Source organism: Eucyclogobius newberryi, unplaced genomic scaffold (genome assembly GCF_026437365.1).
Source record: "Eucyclogobius newberryi isolate DKJ021-1_F unplaced genomic scaffold, fEucNew1.0.hap1 SCAF_12, whole genome shotgun sequence".
NCBI lineage: Eukaryota > Metazoa > Chordata > Actinopteri > Gobiiformes > Gobiidae > Eucyclogobius > Eucyclogobius newberryi.
In genome coordinates this window covers 2,271,866-2,296,021 of record NW_027315746.1, presented here as the reverse complement: position 1 = coordinate 2,296,021, position 24,156 = coordinate 2,271,866, and the positions used below count along the sequence as shown (strand labels likewise).

Below are 24,156 nucleotides of genomic sequence, written 5' to 3'. Positions count from 1 at the left end.
CGTCGTCTTCCTCCTCGTCCTCCTCCTCATCTTTGTCGTCCTCCTCCTCGTCCTCCTCCTCATCTTTGTCCTCATCTTCGTCCTCCTCCTCGTCCTCCTCCTCATCTTCGTCCTACTCCTCATCTTCGTCCTCCTCATCCTCCTCCTCATCTTCGTCCTCCTCCTCATCTTTGTCCTCCTCGTCCTCCTCATCTTCATCCTCCTCCTCATCTTTGTCGTCCTCCTCCTCATCTTCGTCCTCCTCCTCTTCATCTTTGTCCTCCTCCTCATCTTTGTCCTCCTCCTCGTCCTCATCATCTTCGTCCTCCTCATCTTCGTCCTCGTCCTCTCATCTTCCTCGTCCTCCTCCTCATCTTCTTCCTCCTCCTCATCTTCGTCCTCATCATCTTCGTCCTCCTCATCTTCTTCCTCCTCCTCATCTTCGTCCTCTCATCTTCCTCGTCTTCCTCGTCTTCTTCCTCATCCTCATCCTCCTCATCTTCGTCCTCCTCATCTTTGTCCTCATCTTTGTTCTCCTCATCTTCGTCCTCCTCCTCCTCATCTTTGTCCTCATCTTCGTCCTCCTCCTCATCTTTGTCCTCATCTTCGTCCTCCTCCTCATCTTTTCTCATCTTCGTCCTCCTCATCTTTGTCCTCCTCGTCCTCCTCATCTTCGTCCTCATCTTCGTCCTCCTCATCTTTGTCCTCATCTTCGTCCTCCTCCTCCTCATCTTTGTCCTCATCTTCGTCCTCCTCCTCCTCATCTTTGTCCTCATCTTCGTCCTCCTCCTCATCTTTGTCCTCATCTTCGTCCTCATCTTTGTCCTCATCTTCGTCCTCATCTTCGTCCTCCTCATCTTTGTCCTCATCTTCGTCCTCCTCCTCATCTTTAACCTCATCTTCGTCCTCATCTTCCTCCTCCTCATCTTCCTCCTCTTCATCTTCCTCCTCCTTTTCATCTTCCTCCTCCTCTTCATCTTCCTCCTCATCTTCCTCTTCATCTTCCTCCTCCTCATCTTCCTCCTCTTCATCTTCCTCCTCCTTTTCATCTTCCTCCTCCTCTTCATCTTCCTCCTCATCTTCCTCCTCCTTTTCATCTTCCTCCTCCTCTTCATCTTCCTCCTCCTCTTCATCTTCCTCCTCCTCTTCATCTTCCTCCTCCTCTTCATCTTCCTCCTCATCTTCCTCCTCCTTTTCATCTTCCTCCTCCTCTTCATCTTCCTCCTCCTCTTCATCTTCCTCCTCCTTTTCATCTTCCTCCTCCTCTTCATCTTCCTCTTCATCTTCCTCCTCCTCTTCATCTTCCTCCTCCTCTTCATCTTCCTCCTCCTCTTCATCTTCCTCCTCCTCCTCATCTTCCTCCTCCTTTTCATCTTCCTCCTCCTCTTCATCTTCCTCCTCCTCTTCATCTTCCTCCTCATCTTCATCTTCCTCCTCCTCTTCATCTTCCTCCTCATCTTCCTCCTCCTTTTCATCTTCCTCCTCTTCATCTTCCTCCTCCTCTTCATCTTCCTCCTCCTCTTCATCTTCCTCCTCATCTTCCTCCTCCTTTTCATCTTCCTCCTCCTCATCTTCCTCCTCCTCTTCATCTTCCTCCTCCTCTTCATCTTCCTCCTCCTCCTCCAGCCAATCAAACGTCAGAGGAAACATATGGATAACGATGGTGAAGATGTGATAGAGCAGTGAATACGTCACAGACACATGTGCAGCGCCCCCTACAGGCCGGGCAGCTCCTTGAACTAAAACACAGAAGAAATATCCCAGAAAAGCACATTTTTTAGGTTCATAATTTCACTTCCTGTTTGTAATCGATGACATCACAATAGGAAATTACCCATCAAACACTGGGCCAAAACTCATCTAATAAGATAAGATAAGATATTCCTTTATTGTCCCACATGGGGAAATTTCATTGTTGCAACGCAGTAGATACAGAGGAAAAGAACAGATCACTTATAGGAAGTCTGAAAAACACTCTCAGTAGAAGATCTCCTATAAATAAAAACTCCTATAGACAAAACCTCCCATTTCCCAACAAGGGATGGAGGGGAAAATAATAAAGATAAAAATAAATAAATAAATAAATACCATTGCATGTGATCACGACAGTAACTGCACATAATGTCACAGCTCTTTAAATTTGACAAATAAAATTATATGAGAGCGACTTTATTTTGTTGAATTATGGTTTAAAGGTTATGTCCCAGAGTGTCCCTGGTGTGATGTCACTTCCTGTACGAATGTCCCTGGTGTGATGTCACTTCCTGTACTGTCCCTGGTGTGATGTCACTTCCTGTACGAGTGTCCCTGGTGTGATGTCACTTCCTGTACGAGTGTCCCTGGTGTGATGTCACTTCCTGTACGAGTGTCCCTGGTGTGATGTCACTTCCTGTACGAGTGTCCCTGGTGTGATGTCACTTCCTGTATGAGTGTCCCTGGTGTGATGTCACTTCCTGTACGAGTGTCCCTGGTGTGATGTCACTTCCTGTACGAGTGTCCCTGGTGTGATGTCACTTCCTGTACGAATGTCCCTGGTGTGATTCATTTCCTGTCATTTTCTACAGATTTATTCAACCTTTTCTCCACAAACACCTGCTCGATCGGTGTAAAACTATCACGACAGGTATAAACACACATAATAAAGTCAGAATTATATCATGGTAAAAACCTGTCTGTTTGTCTAAGATTGATCGTCACAATATCATCGTAAGAACGAATATAAACTAATAATCTTGACAGTTTTAAAAGTAAAATTGAGTCTTTTTAATTCAAGCTCTTGCGCAAAACACTTTTTTAATCCGGCTGTTTTTGTCATATTGTCTTTATTTTGTCCTTCAGAGCGTTTGATTTGTTAAACCACAGGAACTGTAACGCGTCATGACAACGAGAACGAGAAAACGAAAGGTTTCGCTGGATTTTAGTCTCGGTAATCGCGAAGAATCGTCGAATCGTGGCGTTTTTTCTCACGACAGCTGCAAGATTTATCGTTATGGAATCGAACAAATGGTGACGGCCGCGATCTTTCCTCCACAAACGACAAAGGACTAAACCAGGACTAAACCAGGACTAAACCAGGTCCAAACCAGGACTAAACCAGGACTCATATATTTTGATTTGCCCAGTGTTTTCTGGGTAATTTCCTACTGTGATGTCATCAATTACAAACAGGAAGTGAAATTATAAACTTAAAAAATGTGCCATTCTGGGATAAAATGTTTAATAATTTTCTGCTAAATGAAAAGTATATTCATCCTAACTGCACTTTTGTTCACTGTCCGACCTGTAGGGGGCGCTTTAAATTGGCAGCAAATATTTGAAATTCAGAGATTTTCATTAGAAACCTAATGTCCCCAAACGGCATGGAAACCCGACGTGTGTGTGTGTGTGTGAGGTGAGAGCAGATAAACGTGTGCGCGCGGGGACATTTCCCACAATGCTTTGCTGTGATGCAGTGTGTGACATGTAATTACACAGATTTGTGTTGTACGCGGCGTGTGCGCTGCAACGTGTCTCTGAACCACATCTCCCATCATGCTTTGCTCTTGCCGTGGTGCAGTTTGAGCTCTGGACTTCAGCTCCCATCATGCTTTGCCTTTGCCCTCGTGCGGTTTAATCGACTAAATCTATAGAAATGTATCGACCTGGAGATGATGTTTGGAAGACGTCCAAAATTTGAAAATCGAGTTTATTGTTCTTAGTTAAAAAGCCACAAAAAAACGTACAAATAGCATCAAAATGTGATGTCACTTTTGTTTTTCAGTTTGACAGATATTTCACGTTTTTGTCTGAGAATTGAGCCTCGTTTTTGCACATTTCTGTTGGATTGACATGAAGTTGTCAAATATCCTTCTTCTCTTCTGTCGTCGTGGTAGCATTTTGTCGTCAGGACGTTTGTCTGGACTAAAAACAGACTCTAAAACACCCAAAAAAGTCATTTTTTATATAACAAAGACGGAGGCATTATTGAATCAAAAAGTCAAAATCGGAATAAACTGTTTCTCGTGCACTTTATTTGAATCTAGAATCGTTCAGTGTCAGTTTTTAACTTTATTTGGTTGATAATGTGTTTAAAAGACGTTTTGACTGTTTGACTGTCGACTGCAGAATAATTGTTGGTAAAAGATCTGTTTCCACAGCCAGAGAAATGTGAAACGGTTGTATTTGAACGAGAAAATGTGATTAATTTAAAATAACACATCTGACCCAAAGTGTGCACTAAAGATCACACAATAACAGAAAAGAACAAAAAAAAAGTAAAATTACAGGTTAAAACAGACTAAACGGATGAAAAACTCGCTGCGTCTTCTTCGTTCTGTCCACGTAAATCTTTATCATCTCAATAAAATTATAGGTCGAATAATGAAAAAATTAGCGATAATATTCGTTCATTCTGAATTATATTCAGGGTTTTACTGCAGCTGCGTCTCATGGAAGTCGAGATCACTTTGTTCAGACGAGTCTAAATTTGGCGCAGAATCAGCTTCTATTTTTAAACGCTCTTTTCATCATTGCTGCCACGACGACGGAGCGACATCAGCTCCATCCGTCGCCTAAACTTTCAACTGTCTGACTCTGAAAGCAGGTGTCCAGAGTCTTCACAGACAAAGCGGGTGTCCAGAGTCGTCACAGACAAAGCGGGTGGCCAGAGTCTTCACAGACAAAGCGTGTGTCCAGAGTCTTCACAGACAAAGCGGGTGTCCAGAGTCTTCACAGACAAAGCGGGTGTCCAGAGTCTTCACAGACAAAGCGGGTGTCCAGAGTCTTCACAGACAAAGCGGGTGTCCAGAGTCGTCACAGACAAAGCGTGTGCCCAGAGTCTTCACAGACAAAGCGGGTGTCCAGAGTCTTCACAGACAAAGCGGGTGTCCAGAGTCGTTAAGGACAAAGCGGGTGTCCAGAGTCTTCACAGACAAAGCGGGTGTCTAGAGTCTTCACAGACAAAGTGGATGTCCAGAGTCTTCACAGACAAAGTGGATGTCCAGAGTCTTCACAGACAAAGCGGGTGTCCAGAGTCTTCACAGACAAAGCGGGTGTCCAGAGTCTTCACAGACAAAGCGGGTGTCCAGAGTCTTCACAGACAAAGCGGGTGTCCAGAGTCTTCACAGACAAAGCGGGTGTCCAGAGTCTTCACTGACAAAGCGGATGTCCAGAGTCGTTACAGACAAAGCGGACGTCCAGAGTCGTTACTGACAAAGCGGGTGTCCAGAGTCGCTGCAGACAAAGCGGGTGTCCAGAGTCTTCACAGACAAAGCGGGGGTCCAGAGTTGTTACAGACAAAGCGGGTGTCCAGAGTCTTCACAGACAAAGCGGGCGTCCAGAGTCGTCACAGACAAAGCGGGTGTCCAGAGTCGTTACAGACAAAGCGTGTGTCCAGAGTCTTCACAGACAAAGCGGGGGTCCAGAGTCTTCACAGACAAAGCGGGTGTCCAGAGTCGTTAAGGACAAAGCGGGTGTCCAGAGTCTTCACAGACAAAGCGGGTGTCTAGAGTCTTCACAGACAAAGTGGATGTCCAGAGTCTTCACAGACAAAGTGGATGTCCAGAGTCTTCACAGACAAAGCGGGTGTCCAGAGTCTTCACAGACAAAGCGGGTGTCCAGAGTCTTCACAGACAAAGCGGGTGTCCAGAGTCTTCACAGACAAAGCGGGTGTCCAGAGTCTTCACTGACAAAGCGGATGTCCAGAGTCGTTACAGACAAAGCGGACGTCCAGAGTCGTTACTGACAAAGCGGGTGTCCAGAGTCGCTGCAGACAAAGCGGGTGTCCAGAGTCTTCACAGACAAAGCGGGGGTCCAGAGTTGTTACAGACAAAGCGGGTGTCCAGAGTCTTCACAGACAAAGCGGGCGTCCAGAGTCGTCACAGACAAAGCGGGTGTCCAGAGTCGTTACAGACAAAGCGTGTGTCCAGAGTCTTCACAGACAAAGCGGGGGTCCAGAGTTGTTACAGACAAAGCGGGTGTCCAGAGTCTTCACAGACAAAGCGGGGGTCCAGAGTCGTTACAGACAAAGCGTGTGTCCAGAGTCTTCACAGACAAAGCGTGTGTCCAGAGTCGTTACAGACAAAGCGTGTGTCCAGAGTCTTCACAGACAAAGCGTGTGTCCAGAGTCTTCACAGACAAAGCGGGTGTCCAGAGTCTTCACAGACAAAGCGGGTGTCCAGAGTCGTTAAGGACAAAGCGGGTGTCCAGAGTCTTCACAGACAAAGCGTGTGTCCAGAGTCTTCACAGACAAAGCGGGTGTCCAGAGTCTTCACAGACAAAGCGTGTGTCCAGAGTCGTTACAGACAAAGCGGGCGTCCAGAGTCTTCACAGACAAAGCGGGTGTCCAGAGTCGTTACAGACAAAGCGGGTGTCCAGAGTCGCTAATCCCTCATGTGTTTGTGCGTGTGTTCTGCAGGAGCTGGAGACGGCGGTTGCCGTGGAGAACCTGGAGCTGAAGGAGCAGCAGTCGGACCGGAAGGAGCTGGAGGAGACGCTCGAGAAGTTAGAAAAACACAAAGACAAACTCATCCAACAAATCAAGGCCACGAGACAACTGTGCTACGAGGAGAGCCAGCAGGTGACGGGAGATTTATCGTTATTTAAGCCTCGTTCACCGCCGCACATCGTCGCTCCCGCATCAAAAACACACCTGGAGTTCAGCGTCATTCACAACTTCCTGTTTGAAACGTCGTCTCCGTTTCGAGCGTCAAAATCTCTCCACACGCCGAGATCTACGAAAATCTGTGCCTTTTTTAACTCGTTCTGAGCATTTCTGCCTTAAATCACCTGTATTACGACTGCGTTCTTACATTAGCACACAAGCTAGCACACAAGCTAGCTTTTGTTCAAGCTAGCTTTTGGTCACTTCCCCGTGGTAGTTCCCTCTGCTGCCAGTAGATGGAGTCCAAAGTCCTGACGTGGGAAATGCCCGACTGAAGTCATGAAGTCATGATTACTGTTTTTTTACTTTTAATCTTTGTAGCGATGTTCCGCTTTCTTTGTTTGTTCTTTTGAGCCGATACCGATATCCCATATACGCCTTGTGTGGCCGATAACCGATATTTGCCGATACCGATAATAACAGCGGGATATACAATCGTCTGGTCTGATTGTGTAAGAGACAAATCGGACGCACCGAGGACAAACTTGGAATGAGACATGACACTGGACAGGGGCCGTACTCAAAAAATAACCGCGCCAATTATCGGCAACATTTTCAATATCAAACCGATACCGATATTTGGATAAACCCGCCGATATCAGCCAAAACCGATATACTCTCCCTGTGAGGCCAAAACAAAGGTACCAGAGTACGTTTAAGGGACAATAATGATACAAATGAGGAATATTTGTCCTTTAAGTCTGGTCCTGGATCCAAAGTGGCCCCTGAGAGGCTCTAGCTCCCAATGTGGCCCCTGAGAGGCTCTAGCTCCCAAAGTGGCCCCTGAAAGGTCCTGACTCTGGCACCAGCAGGAGGCCGGTCCATGTTAAGTCCTGACTCTGGCACCAGCAGGAGGCCGGTCCATGTTTAGTCCTGACTCTGGCACCAGCAGGAGGCCGGTCCATGTTAAGTCCTGACTCTGGCACCAGCAGGAGGCCGGTCCATGTTTAGTCCTGACTCTGGCACCAGCAGGAGGCCGCTCCATGTTTAGTCCTGACTCTGACACCAGCAGGAGGCCGGTCCATGTTTAGTCCTGACTCTGGCACCAGCAGGAGGCCGGCCCATGTTTAGTCCTGACTCTGGCACCAGCAGGAGGCCGGTCCATGTTAAGTCCTGACTCTGGCACCAGCAGGAGGCCGATCCATGTTTGTGTTTCCGTTTCAGATCCTGTCGCTGCAGGCGGAGGAGGCGGTGAAGGAGAACCAGGTGGAGGAGTACGAGAAGGAGCTGGCCCGAGCGCGATGGAGGCTCCGCAAGCTGCGCGACGAGGTCAAGCAGGCCAAGAGGAAGGTCCAGGAGGCCGGCGAGAGGGACGTGCCTCTGCAAGACTCCATACGCCAGTCCTACGAGGAGATCGTGCAGGTACCACAGCCCTTTAGTCCTACGAGGAGATCCTGCAGGTACCACGGCCATTTAGTCCTACGAGGAGATCGTGCAGGTACCACGGCCCTTTAGTCCTACGAGGAGATCCTGCAGGTACCACGGCCCTTTAGTCCTACGAGGAGATCCTGCAGGTACCACAACCCTTTAGTCCTACGAGGAGATCGTGCAGGTACCACAACCCTTTAGTCCTACGAGGAGATCCGGCAGGTACCACAACCCTTTAGTCCTACGAGGAGATCGTGCAGGTACCACAACCCTTTAGTCCTACGAGGAGATCGTGCAGGTACCACAACCCTTTAGTCCTACGAGGAGATCCGGCAGGTACCACAACCCTTTAGTCCTACGAGGAGATCGTGCAGGTACCACAACCCTTTAGTCCTACGAGGAGATCCGGCAGGTACCACAACCCTTTAGTTCTACGAGGAGATCCTGCAGGTACCACGGCCATTTAGTCCTACGAGGAGATCGTGCAGGTACCACGGCCCTTTAGTCCTACGAGGAGGTCCTGCAGGTACCTGGTTCAGACCTGGTTCAGACCTGGTTCTCTCTCTTTCAGGAGGAGAACGCCCTCTGCTCTCTCTCTGGTTCCGCGGTCACGCCTCAGTCTCAGATGGAAGGTTCCTCGTCTCCGGGCGACACCACAGAAGACGAGCCCATCCCGGTCCGACCCTGGGGGCGGAGCCAGAGTCTGCCCGCCTACGCCGACCTCATCATGGTACGGCCTGCGTCAGATGCCCTCCCGGTTTGAACTGAGCCTCATGAGTGAAAACAGCAGCCTCTGGAGCAGCGCACGACGTTAGCCTCATTTACTGTGTCGTAATAGTAACTTGTACTGTCCTTTTCCACCAGGGGGCGAACGACCCGGCCTTCTGTCATAACCTGGCCGACACCCGCGAAGAAGTGGACGACAGCGGCTCCAGCTCGCCAAAGGTAACGCGTCCATCTGAAGCGCCATGGCGACCAACCCAGGCGAGGACTAACACCTCGCGAGCATAACGGGTTCTCCTCGCGAGCCTAACGGGTTCTCCTCACGAGTGTAACGGATTCTCCTCGATAGCATGACGGGTTCTCCTCACGAGCATGACGGGTTCTCCTCACGAGCATGACGGGTTCTCCTCGCGAGCCTAACGCGTTCTCCTCGCGAGCGTAACGGGTTCTCCTCGCGAGCCTAACGGGTTCTCCTCACGAGCATGACGGGTTCTCCTCACGAGCATGACGGGTTCTCCTCACGAGCATGACGGGTTCTCCTCGCGAGCCTAACGCGTTCTCCTCGCGAGCGTAACGGGTTCTCCTCGCGAGCCTAACGGGTTCTCCTCGCGAGCCTAACGGGTTCTCCTCGCGAGCCTAACGGGTTCTCCTCGCGAGCCTAACGGGTTCTCCTCGCGAGCCTAACGCGTTCTCCTCACGAGCGTAACGGATTCTCCTCGATAGCATGACGGGTTCTCCTCGATAGCATGACGGGTTCTCCTCGCGAGCATGACGAGTTCTCCTCGCGAGCATGACGGGTTCTCCTCGCGAGCATGACGGGTTCTCCTCGATAGCATGACGGGTTCTCCTCGATAGCATGACGGGTTCTCCTCGATAGCATGACGGGTTCTCCTCGATAGCATGACGGGTTCTCCTCACGAGCATGACGGGTTCTCCTCGCGAGCATGACGGGTTCTCCTCGCGAGCATGACGGGTTCTCCTCGCGAGCATGACGGGTTCTCCTCGCGAGCATGACGGGTTCTCCTCGCGAGCATGACGGGTTCTCCTCAATAGCATAACGGGTTCTCCTCGCGATTATGACGGGTTCTCCTCGCGAGCATAACGGGTTCTCCTCGCGAGCATGACGGGTTCTCCTCGCGAGCATGACGGGTTCTCCTCGCGATTATGACGGGTTCTCCTCGAGAGCATGACGGGTTCTCCTCGCGATTATGACGGGTTCTCCTCGCGAGCATGACGGGTTCTCCTCGCGAGCATGACGGGTTCTTCTCGTTAGCATGACGGGTTCTCCTCGCGAGCATGACGGGTTCTCCTCGAGAGCATGACGGGTTCTCCTCGCGAGCATGACGGGTTCTCCTCGAGAGCATGACGGGTTCTCCTCGCGAGCATGACGGGTTCTCCTCGCGAGCATGACGGGTTCTCCTCGCGAGCATGACGGGTTCTCCTCGTTAGCATGACGGGTTCTCCTCGCGAGCATGACGGGTTCTCCTCGCGAGCATGACGGGTTCTCCTCGCGAGCATGATGGGTTCTCCTCGTTAGCATGACGGGTGCTCCTCGCGAGCATGACGGGTTCTCCTCGCGAGCATGACGGGTTCTCCTCGTTAGCATGACGGGTTCTCCTCGCGAGCATGACGGGTTCTCCTCGCGAGCATGACGGGTTCTCCTCGCGAGCATGACGGGTTCTCCTCGCGATTATGACGGGTTCTCCTCGAGAGCATGACGGGTTCTCCTCGCGATTATGACGGGTTCTCCTCGCGAGCATGACGGGTTCTCCTCGCGAGCATGACGGGTTCTTCTCGTTAGCATGACGGGTTCTCCTCGCGAGCATGACGGGTTCTCCTCGAGAGCATGACGGGTTCTCCTCGCGAGCATGACGGGTTCTCCTCGAGAGCATGACGGGTTCTCCTCGCGAGCATGACGGGTTCTCCTCGCGAGCATGACGGGTTCTCCTCGCGAGCATGACGGGTTCTCCTCGTTAGCATGACGGGTTCTCCTCGCGAGCATGACGGGTTCTCCTCGCGAGCATGACGGGTTCTCCTCGCGAGCATGATGGGTTCTCCTCGTTAGCATGACGGGTGCTCCTCGCGAGCATGACGGGTTCTCCTCGCGAGCATGACGGGTTCTCCTCGTTAGCATGACGGGTTCTCCTCGCGAGCATGACGGGTTCTCCTCGCGAGCATGACGGGTTCTCCTCGCTAGCATAACGGGTTCTCCTCGCGAGCATAACGGGTTCTCCTCGTGCAGATGGACCGCTCGGACATGGAGGACTCTCTGGAGGAGGCCGAGGCGGAGAAGCAGCCGCCCCAGACTCAGGGCCTCGAGAGCGGGCTGGACTTCTACCAGGCCGACCCCTTCGCCCAGGGAGGCCGTGAGTACCACGCTCACCTCAACATCTCATCATGAAAACCATCTGTATTTCGTCAGTTATCCGTCAGTTAGAGTCAAATAGTGTCAGTTACATGTCAGTCAGTGTCAGTTAGTGTTAGTTAGTGTCAGTTTTTCGTCAGTTACTTGTCAGTTAGTGTCAGGCTTTGATTCCTGAAGATGAAAGCTGCTCCACCTCAACATCTAAATACGATCACGTTGCTTGCTCCTGTTTGAAGCTTAAATCGTCTTCATTTGACGTTTGCAGATGATCTCTTCAACGAAGACCTGTTCCCCAAAACCGACTCTTCTGGTGAGTAAAGTCCACCTCCTTCTGCCTGAGCCAATGGCCTTCATCTGGCTCCTGTGCCTTCCTCTGGCTCCTGAGCCTTCATCTGGCTCCTGTGCCTTCCTCTGGCTCCTGAGCCTTCCTCTGGCTCCTGAGCCTTCCTCTGGCTCCTTAGCCTTCATCTGGCTCCTGTGGGCCTTCATCTGGCTCCTGTGGGCCTTCATCTGGCTCCTGTGCCTTCCTCTGGCTCCTGAGCCTTCCTCTGGCTCCTGTGCCTTCCTCTGGCTCCTGAGCCTTCCTCTGGCTCCTTAGCCTTCATCTGGCTCCTGTGGGCCTTCATCTGGCTCCTGTGCCTTCCTCTGGCTCCTGAGCCTTCCTCTGGCTCCTTAGCCTTCATCTGGCTCCTGTGGGCCTTCATCTGGCTCCTGTGGGCCTTCATCTGGCTCCTGTGCCTTCCTCTGGCTCCTGAGCCTTCCTCTGGCTCCTGTGCCTTCCTCTGGCTCCTGAGCCTTCCTCTGGCTCCTGAGCCTTCCTCTGGCTCCTGAGCCTTCCTCTAGCTCCTTAGCCTTCATCTGGCTCCTGTGGGCCTTCATCTGGCTCCTGGGGTGATGAATGACGGTAGTGTGGCAGCTCCAGATGATTGCTCTTTATTCTCGTTATCACATTTTGAGAGATATTTACCGTATTTTCCGGAAGTCGCTCTGGACTATAAGTCGCACCAGCCAAAAAATGCCTAATAGAGAAGAAAAAGATATACAAGTCGCACTGGAGTATAAGTCGCATTATTGGGGACATTTATTTGATCAAATCTGTAAATGCAGTTTAAAATAATGAGATGAGAGAACATGGTGAATAGGTGTACGTATGCTAACGCTAACACCTTCAGCTACATGACGTATGCTAACGCTAACACCTTCAGCTACATGACGTATGCTAACGCTAACACCTTCAGCTACATGACGTATGCTAACGCTAAGACCTTCAGCTACATGACGTATGCTAACGCTAACACCTTCAGCTACATGACGTATGCTAACGCTAACACCTTCAGCTACATGACGTATGCTAACGCTAACACCTTCAGCTACATGACGTATGCTAACGCTAAGACCTTCAGCTACATGACGTATGCTAACGCTAACACCTTCAGCTACATGACGTATGCTAACGCTAAGACCTTCAGCTACATGACGTATGCTAACGCTAAGACCTTCAGCTACATGACGTATGCTAACGCTAACACCTTCAGCTACATGACGTATGCTAACGCTAACACCTTCAGCTACATGACGTAAGCTAACGCTAACACCTTCAGCTACATGACGTATGCTAACGCTAACACCTTCAGCTACATGACGTATGCTAACGCTAACACCTTCAGCTACATGACGTATGCTAACGCTAAGACCTTCAGCTACATGACGTATGCTAACGCTAACACCTTCAGCTACATGACGTATGCTAACGCTAACACCTTCAGCTACATGACGTAAGCTAACGCTAACACCTTCAGCTACATGACGTATGCTAACGCTAACACCTTCAGCTACATGACGTAAGCTAACGCTAACACCTTCAGCTACATGACGTATACTAACGCTAACACCTCCAGCTACATGACGTATGCCAACGCTAACACCTTCAGCTACATGACGTATGCTAACGCTAACACCTTCAGCTACATGACGTATGCTAACGCTAACACCTTCAGCTACATGACGTATGCTAACGCTAACACCTTCAGCTACATGACGTATGCTAACGCTAACACCTTCAGCTACATGACGTATGCTAACGCTAACACCTTCAGCTACATGACGTATGCTAACGCTAAGACCTTCAGCTACATGACGTATGCTAACGCTAACACCTTCAGCTACATGACGTATGCTAACGCTAACACCTTCAGCTACATGACGTATGCTAACGCTAACACCTCCAGCTACATGACGTATGCCAACGCTAACACCTTCAGCTACATGACGTATGCTAACGCTAACACATTCAGCTACATGACGTATGCTAACGCTTACACCTTCAGCTACATGACGTATGCTAACGCTAACACCTTCAGCTACATGACGTATGCTAACGCTAAGACCTTCAGCTACATGACGTATGCTAACGCTAACACCTTCAGCTACATGACGTATGCTAACGCTAACACCTTCAGCTACATGACGTAAGCTAACGCTAACACCTTCAGCTACATGACGTATGCTAACGCTAACACCTTCAGCTACATGACGTAAGCTAACGCTAACACCTTCAGCTACATGACGTATACTAACGCTAACACCTCCAGCTACATGACGTATGCCAACGCTAACACCTTCAGCTACATGACGTATGCTAACGCTAACACCTTCAGCTACATGACGTATGCTAACGCTAACACCTTCAGCTACATGACGTATGCTAACGCTAACACCTTCAGCTACATGACGTATGCTAACGCTAACACCTTCAGCTACATGACGTATGCTAACGCTAACACCTTCAGCTACATGACGTATGCTAACGCTAAGACCTTCAGCTACATGACGTATGCTAACGCTAACACCTTCAGCTACATGACGTATGCTAACGCTAACACCTTCAGCTACATGACGTATGCTAACGCTAACACCTCCAGCTACATGACGTATGCCAACGCTAACACCTTCAGCTACATGACGTATGCTAACGCTAACACATTCAGCTACATGACGTATGCTAACGCTAACACATTCAGCTACATGACGTATGCTAACGCTTACACCTTCAGCTACATGAGGCACAGACAGAACTGTGGTAAGTGTCTGGTATGTTAACGTAACATATGAACAGTTATTCAGATAACTATAGCATAAAGAACATGCTAACAGATAACTATAGCATAAAGAACATGCTAACAGATAACTATAGCATAAAGAACATGCTAACAAGTTTAGCAAAGCATCAGTTTTACCCCAAATCACTAAATCCATTGAATTCTTCTTCCTCTGTGTCACTTCTAAACAACTCCACAAACTCCAGAGGAAGTGCAGATTCTTCTTCTATGTCGCTCAGAGTCTAGAGCGCCCTCTTGTGTTCGTCAGTGTGAAAATAACAAATAATATCACATATAAGTCGCTCTGGAGTATAAGTCGCACCCCCATACAAAACTATGGGAAAAAAACCTCTCGCCCGACGAGGTCATCGATCCAAACGAAGCCGACTGTGGTCGCCCTGGAAACGCACGAGCAGCAGAGCTTATCTTAGCACGGGTTTCTTTAGATTATTGTCCGAGTCATTTCGATCGATGACGTTGTGTTGGGAAGAACAATCCGGTTCATTTACTCTTTCAGAATAAAAGAAACGTGTCAAAGTGTGGGAATATCAGGCGCAAATCGATGGTTGAAACTAAACACTTTTAAAATCCCTTTAACAGGACAAAATGTGACTTTTCCTCAACAGTTTTAACACAAAACCCGAGCTTTAGCCGAGCTAGAATAAAACCACAATGTTTAATCCAGAAATGTCTCAATGGACTAACACCATAACAGACACATGCACAATGGGAACAATTAAAGTTATTATTATTATAGTTATTTTGGACTTAATATGCTCTAAATCTTCTCATTTTTTGGATTCCACTCATTTTTCATTTTAGGCCCTGCTCGTTTTTAATTATTATTTATTTTTATTTTTCTGTTGTTTTTTGTTGTTTCATGTTCTATTTTCTTTTTTTTTAATACAATGAAAAAAACTGTCTAAAATCTTGAGCAAAAGCAGAGAATTTTCAGACATAATTGTAACAGACTCGTTCTGTATCGAACACTATTCAGAATGTGAACGTTCAAATCAAAATCACAAATGCATCGTGTGATTTAGATCGTGGGAGAAAACAGAAAACACAGCTCTTTTCACTTCTGCAATTTATGATTAAAAAAATAAATAAACGTGCGACAAACACAAAGCGGTTTCATGTTTTATGCTATAATATCCTTCTCTGATTGTAACTAAACACATTTTCATCACGTCACTTGTGTAGTCAACGTCCTGAAGAGGTTCAAATCCAAAAGTGGAGCTTATTGTGAAAGTGTTAGCGTGAGCGTTAGCATTAGCATTAGCCTGAACACGCCTCTGTCTCTTCGCAGACGGCTTCACTTCCGACCCGTTCAAAGGCAGCGACCCGTTCGGCGCCGACGTGTTGTTTCCTGACGGTTCTCAACGCGCCGGCCCCGGACAGGATCCCGGTCCGGACCCCGGGCTGGACGAGGCCGACCGGAGCCTGTCCTGTGCGGAGAACAAGGCGTCCACGGGGACCCAGTGCTTCGAGTCCGAGTTTCCAGAAGAAGACAGCGACATCGAGATCAGCTACAGCCGAGAGGACCTGGAGACAGCAGGCGAGTAAAGCTGCACTGTGGAACCTCACACTAGCCAGAACCCACGTTTAGACCCGGTTTAGACCTGGTTTAGTCCTGGTTTAGACCTGGTTTAGTCCTGGTTTAGTCCTGGTTTAGTCCTGGTTTAGACCTGGTTTAGTCCTGGTTTAGACCTGGTTTAGTCCTGGTTTAGTCCTGGTTTAGTCCTGGTTTAGACCTGGTTTAGTCCTGGTTTGGACCTGGTTTAGTCCTTGTTTTGTCCTTGTTTAGACCTGGTTTAGTCCTGGTTTTGTCCTTGTTTAGGCCTGGTTTGGACCTGGTTTGGTCCTGGTTTAGTCCACTAAGTGATAATGCAGCTTGTGCCTGTAACATTTGGATGTGACACTTTGGTCCGTGCGCCCCCTGCAGGTCAGACGGAGGAGGACCAGGCTGGGTTCAGACCGATCCAGAGCTCTTCAGAGGAGCTGGGTCCGGTCCCGATCCGAGGCTGGAGGACTCAGTACTCTGGAGAGTCCGACCCAAATGGCTACGAGCTGGACCTGGGGAACATCTCACCTCCTTCTGACATCGAGGAGCTCAGCCTGGGCTCAGTGTGCGGAGTCTCAGACGAGCTGGGTAAGATCTGAGTCTGAGGTCTGAGTCTGAGTCTGAGTCTGAGTCTGAGGTCGGAGGTCTGAGTCTGAGGTCTGAGTCTGAGGTCTGAGTCTGAGGTCAGAGTCTGAGGTCAGAGTCTGAGGTCAGAGTCTGAGGTCTGGGTCTGAGGTCTGAGTCTGAGGTCTGAGGTCTGAGTCTGAGGTCTGAGTCTGAGGTCTGAGTCTGAGGTCAGAGTCTGAGGTCTGAGTCTGAGGTCTGAGTCTGAGGCCAGAGTCTGAGGTCAGAGTCTGAGGTCAGAGTCTGAGGTCAGAGTCTGAGGTCTGAGGTCTGGGTCTGAGGTCTGAGTCTGAGGCCAGAGTCTGAGGTCAGAGTCTGAGGTCAGAGTCTGGGTCTGAGTCTGAGGTCAGAGTCTGAGGTCAGAGTCTGTGGTCAGAGTCTCAGTCTGAGGTCAGAGTCTGAGGTCTGAGGTCTGAGTCTGAGGTCTGAGTCTGAGGCCAGAGTCTGAGGTCAGAGTCTGAGGTCAGAGTCTGAGGTCAGAGTCTGAGGTCTGAGGTCTGGGTCTGAGGTCTGAGGGCTGAGTCTCAGTCTGAGGGCTGAGTCTGAGGTCAGAGTCTGAGGTCAGAGTCTGGGTCTGAGTCTGAGGTCAGAGTCTGAGGTCAGAGTCTGTGGTCAGAGTCTCAGTCTGAGGTCAGAGTCTGAGGTCTGAGTCTGAGGTCTGAGTCTGGGTCTGAGGTCTGAGTCTCAGGTCAGAGTCTGAGGTCAGAGTCTGAGGTCAGAGGTCTGAGGTCAGAGTCTGAGGTCAGAGTCTGAGTCTGAGGTCAGAGTCTGAGGTCAGTCAGAGTCTGAGGTCAGAGTCTGAGGTCTGAGGTCAGAGTCTGAGGTCAGAGTCTGAGGTCAGAGTCTGAGGTCAGAGTCTGAGGTCAGGGTCTGTGGTCAGAGTCTCAGTCTGAGGTCTGAGGTCAGAGTCTGAGGTCAGAGTCTGAGGTCAGAGTCTGAGGTCAGGGTCTGTGGTCAGAGTCTCAGACTGAGGTCAGAGTCTGAGGTCTGAGTCTGGGTCTGAGGTCTGAGTCTCAGTCTGAGTCTCGGTCTGAGTCTGAGGTCAGAGTCTGAGGTCAGAGTCTGAGGTCAGAGTCTGAGGTCAGAGTCTGAGGTCAGGGTCTGTGGTCAGAGTCTCAGTCTGAGTCTCGGTCTGAGTCTGGGTCTGAGTCTGAGGTCAGAGTCTGAGGTCAGAGTCTGGGTCTGAGTCTGAGGTCAGAGTCTGAGGTCAGAGTCTGAGGTCTGGGTCAGAGTCTGAGGTCAGAGTCTGAGATCAGAGGCTTTATGTCTTTAGTGATCAGAGTGTTTGTTTTCCAGGGGCCTCCACAGCTCCTGCTCCGATCACGTCCCAACCCCAGCGAAGCGGCTCCGAGGCGGAGCTCCAGGCCGACGCCCACAGCCCGCTGGCCGAGGCCCACAGCCCACTGGCCGACGCCCACAGCCCGCTGGCCGAGGCCCACAGCCCGCTGGCCGAGGCCCACAGCCCGCTGGCCGAGGCCCACAGCCCGCTGGCCAAGGCCCACAGCCCACTGGCCGACGCCCACAGCCCGGTGACTCCCGCCAAAGACTCCCAGGAGTTCTTCCACCAATCGGAACTCAAAGAACTCAGCTTCGACCTGAACTACGAGCCGCCCGGGCCCCAGTCCTCCTACGACCCGTACGGCTTCAAACTGTCCCCGGAGCACTCCAGCCACACCCTGCTGGACCCGGACGAGGCCCCCAGCCCCAGCACCTCCGAGCCGGACCTGGCCTACGACCCGGAGTCTCCGCCCCCGGAGTCTCCGCCCCCGGAGTCTCCGCCCCCGGGCTTCGACCCCTTCGCCTCCCACGCGTGCGACCCGTACGGCTTCAAGCTCAGCCCCGACGAGATCAACCAGGAAGTCATCGATTTCGCCGCGAGTCCCGCAAACGAGGAGAACGTCGTCGACTTTGAGAACAAGGAGCAGGAAGATCTGAACTTTAGCAGCCGGGACGTCGCCGAAGATGAGCCGCCGGGGTTTGAAGACGAGCTGCTGGTGGATTATGAGAACCAGGAAGTGCTTGAACCGATGCGTTTGGTCGACGTGGAAGACGGGACGGACCCGGTCGAGCCGGTCAACCAGGAACTGCTGGAGTTTGCTCCTGAAAACCAAGAAGTCGTGGACGTCTTTGACCACGTGGATCCAGTGGTGGAGTATGAAAACAAAGAGGTGCTGGAGCCGTGCAGCCCGGCACTTCCTGATCCGCGTTTCCACGACGCCCTGACGACGGCGAACCAGGAAGTGCCGAGTTCGGAGCAGAGCGTAAACCGAGAAGAAGAGCTGGTCGACTTTAACAGCGTGGAGAACCAGGAAGTCGTGAGCGGCGGCCATGACAACCACATGTTCCACAACCAGGAAGTGCCCGACACGGATCTGGACGGGAACCAGGAAGTGCTGTGCAAAGAGGCGAACAATAACCAGCCGAGGAGCTCCAGTAACAGCTCGGACAGTGACGCGGAGCACACAGGGGTCCGGCCCAGAGGACGGGGGCCTGAGGCGGGCCGCAGGGGGGTTCCCGGGCTGCAGGATGGGGGGCTCAGGGGGGCTCTGCTGGAGGGAGACCTGGGCGAGGTGTTCAGGCAGGGCGGGTACGTGGCCTGCCCCGATGTAGCTGACGATCTGGAGCCTCTGGAGAGAAGAGCTGCGTCTGAACCTGTGAGACCCCTCAGACCAGTGAGGCCCCCACGGCCCTCGCTCAGGGTGAGTGTCCTCCCTCAGCGAGAGTGTGTCCTCCCCTCCCTCAGGGGGAGTGTCCTCCCTCAGGGGGAGAGTGTCCTCCCTCAGGGAGAGAGTGTAACCATGGTTCTGTGAGTCACAGGGTTTCATCAGATATGTGCCTGTTGTTAAATCGTTCAGTGCCTCTAGAGTTATGTAGAATGTTCTAGAACAAATGATGAAGACAATTCCAATATTGAATGTATGAATCAGACACGCTGCAGCACAAAGTGATTTACACTGGAAATGAGTCAGAAACAGAAAGAAAAAGTGAATAAAAGCTCTTTATTGATATATATTTGATAAAGTCTGACATCATTAACATGTTGATGCAGAGGAGGAGTGATGGCTCTATCCCAGGCTCACTTTGTCAACAACTAAAACCCTGTTGGTTTTTGGGACCAGCTGAAATATTGGGCCGATGTTTGTTTGGAACAGAACATTTGAAGAGGTTTGTGTGAAGCAGGAAGTGGAGTTGGAGATGATACTTCATATGGTCACATGGCTCATGCTGTCGAGATGAAGAACCAATCAGACTCAAAACACAGAACACGATGTTTCCATGAAAAACTCTTTTATTTGTGCGGCTGGAGAAGAACGTCAGGAGCTCCACAGGGCTGTGTACTTCCCCCCTGCTCTTCTCCCTGTACACAAACCTCCAGCCACAACGACACCACCCTCATCGCCATGACGACACCACCCTCATCACCATGACAACACCACCCTCATCGCCATGACGACACCACCCTCATCGCCATGACGACACCACCCTCATCGCCATGACGACACCACCCTCATCACCATGACGACACCACCCTCATCGCAATGACGACACCACCCTCATCACCATGACAACACCACCCTCATCACCATGACGACACCACCCTCATCGCCATGACGACACCACCCTCATCGCCATGACGACACCACCCTCATCGCAATGACGACACCACCCTCATCGCCATGACGACACCACCCTCATCGCAATGACGACACCACCCTCATCGCCATGACGACACCACCCTCATCGCCATGACGACACCACCCTCATCGCCATGACGACACCACCCTCATCACCATGACGACACCACCCTCATCGCAATGACGACACCACCCTCATCACCATGACAACACCACCCTCATCACCATGACGACAACACCCTCATCGCTATGACGACACCACCCTCCTCGCCACGACACCACCCTCACCGGGCTCATCTGGGACGGGGATGAGTCCGTCTACAGGAGGTGCAGCGGGAACAACCTGGAGTTCAACGTCCAGAAGACACAGCCCCCCAGCCCCGCCCCCCCACCATCACCAGGACCTCAAGTGGGAGCCACCATCACCAGGACCTCAAGTGGGAGCCTCCATCACCAGGACCTCAAGTGGGAGCCTCCATCACCAGGACCTCAAGTGGGAGCCTCCATCACCAGGACCTCAAGTGGGAGCCACCATCACCAGGACCTCAAGTGGGAGCCTCCATCACCAGGACCTCAAGTGGGAGCCTCCATCACCAGGACCTCAAGTGGGAGCCTCCATCACCAGGACCTCAAGTGGGAGCCACCATCACCCAGGACCTCAAGTGGGAGGAGCCACCATCACCAGGACCTCAAGTGGGAGCCTCCATCACCAGGACCTCAAGTGGGAGCCTCCATCACCAGGACCTCAAGTGGGAGCCACCATCACCAGGACCTCAAGTGGGAGCCACCATCACCAGGACCTCAAGTGGGAGCCACCATCACCAGGACCTCAAGTGGGAGCCACCATCACCAGGACCTCAAGTGGGAGGAGCCTCCATCACCAGGACCTCAAGTGGGAGCCACCATCACCAGGACCTCAAGTGGGAGCCTCCATCACCAGGACCTCAAGTGGGAGGAGCCACCACCAGCTCCTCATCAAGAAGAACCAGCAGAGGATGAACTTCCTGCAGCAGCTGAAGAAAGACAAGCAGATGATGGAGCAGTTCTACACGACCATCACCTCCTCCATCACCTCCTCCATCACCTCCCCCCTCACCTCTTCCTCCATCACCTCCTCCATCACCTCCTCCATCGCTCAATCACCTCCTCCATCGCTCCATCACCTCCTTCATCACCTCCTCCTCCTCCATCACCTCCTCCATCACCTCCTCCATCACCTCCTCCCTCACCTCCTCCATCACCTCCTCCATCACCTCCTTCATCACCTCCATCCTCATTACCTCCTCCATCACCTCCTCCATTACCTCCTCCATCACCTCCTCCATCACCTCCTCCATCACCTCCTCCCTCACCTCCTCCAGCACGGTGTGGTACGCTGGAGCCACAGACAGGGACAAACAGAGACTACAGTGCACTGTGAGCTCTGCTGAAGGTGATCGGCCGTGGACTTCCATCTCTGCAGGACCTGTACGTCTCCAGGGCTCTGGGACGAGAGGCCACTCCCCTCAGGCAGGAGGCCACTCCCCTCAGGCAGGAGGCCACTCCCCTCAGGCCCAGAACCTCCCTCCACTAGAACACTTTCCCTCTGCTGTTGGACTCATGAACACTTCTTAACACAGATTTAAGATAAGATAAGATAAGATATTCCTTTATTGTCCCACATGGGGAAATTCCATTGATGCAACGCAGGTAGATACAGAGGTAGATACAGAAGAAAAGAACAGTTGAGTTTACACATTGTTCACTTTCTGCTCTGCATATGTAAATATGTGTACATAGTTATCCTATTTTTATTTCTTAGTAGATTTAAATAGTTTTTCTTTAATGCATTCCCATTTTGACTACTGTATGTTTTTATTGAGTGTCTGCTTATGATGTCATAAAGCAGACACTATATATTATTGCTTTTTAGGATTGTAGGATGTTTGACGCGTTTCAACTTCAAGTAAATGCCTAATGCTAACGCTATTGCTAAGCCTAATACCTGCCTAGTAAGGTGTTCCTTGGATACGTGAGCTATGGCGTCAGGCCATATGTCCCGCCGCCCCCTGCGTTGCTTTAAGTGCCAGCGCTTTGGGCGTATAGCAGCGGTCTGAAGAGGGAAGCAAAGATGTGGTAAATGTGCAGGAGATCACGAGTATGGGAAGTGTGACCAAGGAGCAAAACTGAAGAGCTGTAACTGTGAAGAACATATCTCTGCCTACAGGGGGCGTGTTTAGCATAAGAGCTGCTGAGGTGCAGAAAATTAAGGTCTCTCAAGGTTTATCCTATGAAGTCATGAAAGTGTCAAGTAACAAGGTTAAAGTAAATACAGAAAGGAGCCAGCGCTGCTCACAAGAAGTGTGAAGGTTCCAAGTGTGCAGGTTCCAAATGTGCAGGTTCCAAGTGTGCAGGTTCCAAATGTGCAGGTTCCAAGTGTGAAGGTTCCAAATGTGAAGGTTCCAAGTGTGAAGGTTCCAAATGTGAAGGTTCCAAGTGTGCAGGTTCCAAGTGTGCAGGTTCCAAGTGTGCAGGTTCCAAGTGTGCAGGTTCCAAGTGTGCAGGTTCCAAGTGTGCAGGTTCCAAGTGTGAAAGTTCCAAGTGTGGAGGTTCCAAGTGTGGAGGTTCCAAGTGTGGAGGTTCCAAGTGTGGAGGTTCCAAGTGTGTGGAGGTTCCAAGTGTGTGGAGGTTCCAAGTGTGTGGAGGTTCCCAAGTGTGTGGAGGTTCCAAGTGTGTGGAGGTTCCAAGTGTGTGGAGGTTCCCAAGTGTGTGGAGGTTCCCAAGTGTGTGGAGGTTCCCAAGTGTGTGGAGGTTCCCAAGTGTGTGGAGGTTCCCAAGTGTGTGGAGGTTCCCAAGTGTGTGGAGGTTCCCAAGTGTGTGGAGGTTCCCAAGTGTGTGTGAAGGTTCCCAAGTGTGTGTGAAGGTTCCCAAGTGTGTGTGAAGGTTCCCAAGTGTGTGTGAAGGTTCCCAAGTGTGTGTGAAGGTTCCCAAGAGTGTGTGAAGGTTCCAGCAGGTGTGCAGGTTCCAGCAGGTGTGCAGGTTCCAGCAGGTGTGCAGGTTCCAGGTTCCAGAGTTGGTGAGAACACCCTGGTTGTGGACAGAGGATGTTCTGAACTGAAAGGATCAGGATCGTGTTAAAGCTGAAGATTCTTTGGAACAAAAGAGCTCGAGGCAGAAATAGAAACAGACTAAAGGCTCTAAATGTGAGTCAGAGTGACGAGGTTCTACTTTTGGGGAACCAGAGTGATCAGAGTGAAGAACTGGAGGTGGGCGTGGTCTCCTGTCCTCGCCCAGTCTAGTAGATGCACGGTTACCAAGCAACGACATCAGTGGAAATATCAAAGCCGAAAGAATAAAGCTGTGGTGAAAGCACCGAACATCAAAGAAGGAGAAGAAGAGTCAGTCCTGGAATAAAGCCGGACTCTGAGGAATAAAGTCTGAAGAATAAAGTCGGGCAGTGATGCAACACTTGGATACAACCGAACAACAACAACAACAACAACAACCTCTGCTGGTCAGTGACGTGCCTCAGAAGCAAATCCAGTTGAACAAGTGAATTCTGTTTTTGACGCTGAACATGGATGAAAGTCACACATGAGACATCGACATCGACATCGACGCCATCGGCTCTTGACCCACACGGCGCCGCGGCCCCAGGGCAAGAACGACTCCAGCAACAAGAATAAAGTCTGTACTACATACATACTACACATGTAGTACTTTGACGCAAGAATGCAGACACTCGCACTGGCTTCAGCACATGATCTAGTTTTTATTATTTTATTACTATGTTTTTTCATCGTTTTATGTTGCACTGAATCACTAAGACGAGTTCCTGTGGCAATAACACTTTTCTCATTCTGATTCTGTCGTTTTCAGGCCAAAGAAAAGTCTCAGGGGATTGACCTGAAGTGACCTCCATCACAAGAAGAAGAAACCAATACAAAGATAATAATGTATAAAAGATCCTTTATGTGAAGAGCGAGAGAAAAGTGTGGAAAAAACGCATAATCGAAAAAACCTTCAAGGCAATAATTTTACTGTGAAGTTTGTTTAAATGAACGGAATGACAAAATACTGATGAATACTGACAAAATACTGATGAATACTGACAAAATACTGATGAATACTGACAAAATACTGATGAATACTGACAAAATACTGATGAATACTGACAAAAT

At 50.6% G+C, this 24,156-nt stretch overlaps 2 protein-coding genes across 2 annotated transcripts in view; both read left to right on the top strand.

Annotated features, from left to right (window-relative positions):
• The window catches only part of LOC140355608 (uncharacterized), a 12,619-nt gene extending 1,508 nt beyond the window's left edge, over positions 1–11,111 (top strand). The window contains exons 2-6 of the mRNA XM_072440275.1: positions 6,374–6,535; positions 7,784–7,981; positions 8,559–8,717; positions 8,852–8,932; positions 10,953–11,111. Of these exons, the coding sequence (XP_072296376.1) occupies positions 6,374–6,535; positions 7,784–7,981; positions 8,559–8,717; positions 8,852–8,932; positions 10,953–11,111 (759 nt within the window). The remainder of the gene's footprint in view (positions 1–6,373; positions 6,536–7,783; positions 7,982–8,558; positions 8,718–8,851; positions 8,933–10,952) is intronic.
• LOC140355682 (uncharacterized) overlaps positions 1–23,912 on the top strand; it is a 201,693-nt gene extending 177,781 nt beyond the window's left edge. Inside the window, exons 3-5 of the mRNA XM_072440341.1 lie at positions 16,119–16,325; positions 17,658–19,060; positions 23,855–23,912. Coding sequence (XP_072296442.1) covers positions 16,119–16,325; positions 17,658–19,060; positions 23,855–23,890 — 1,646 coding nt within the window. The 3' untranslated portion in view covers positions 23,891–23,912. The remainder of the gene's footprint in view (positions 1–16,118; positions 16,326–17,657; positions 19,061–23,854) is intronic.
• The last annotated feature ends 244 nt before the right edge of the window (positions 23,913–24,156 follow it).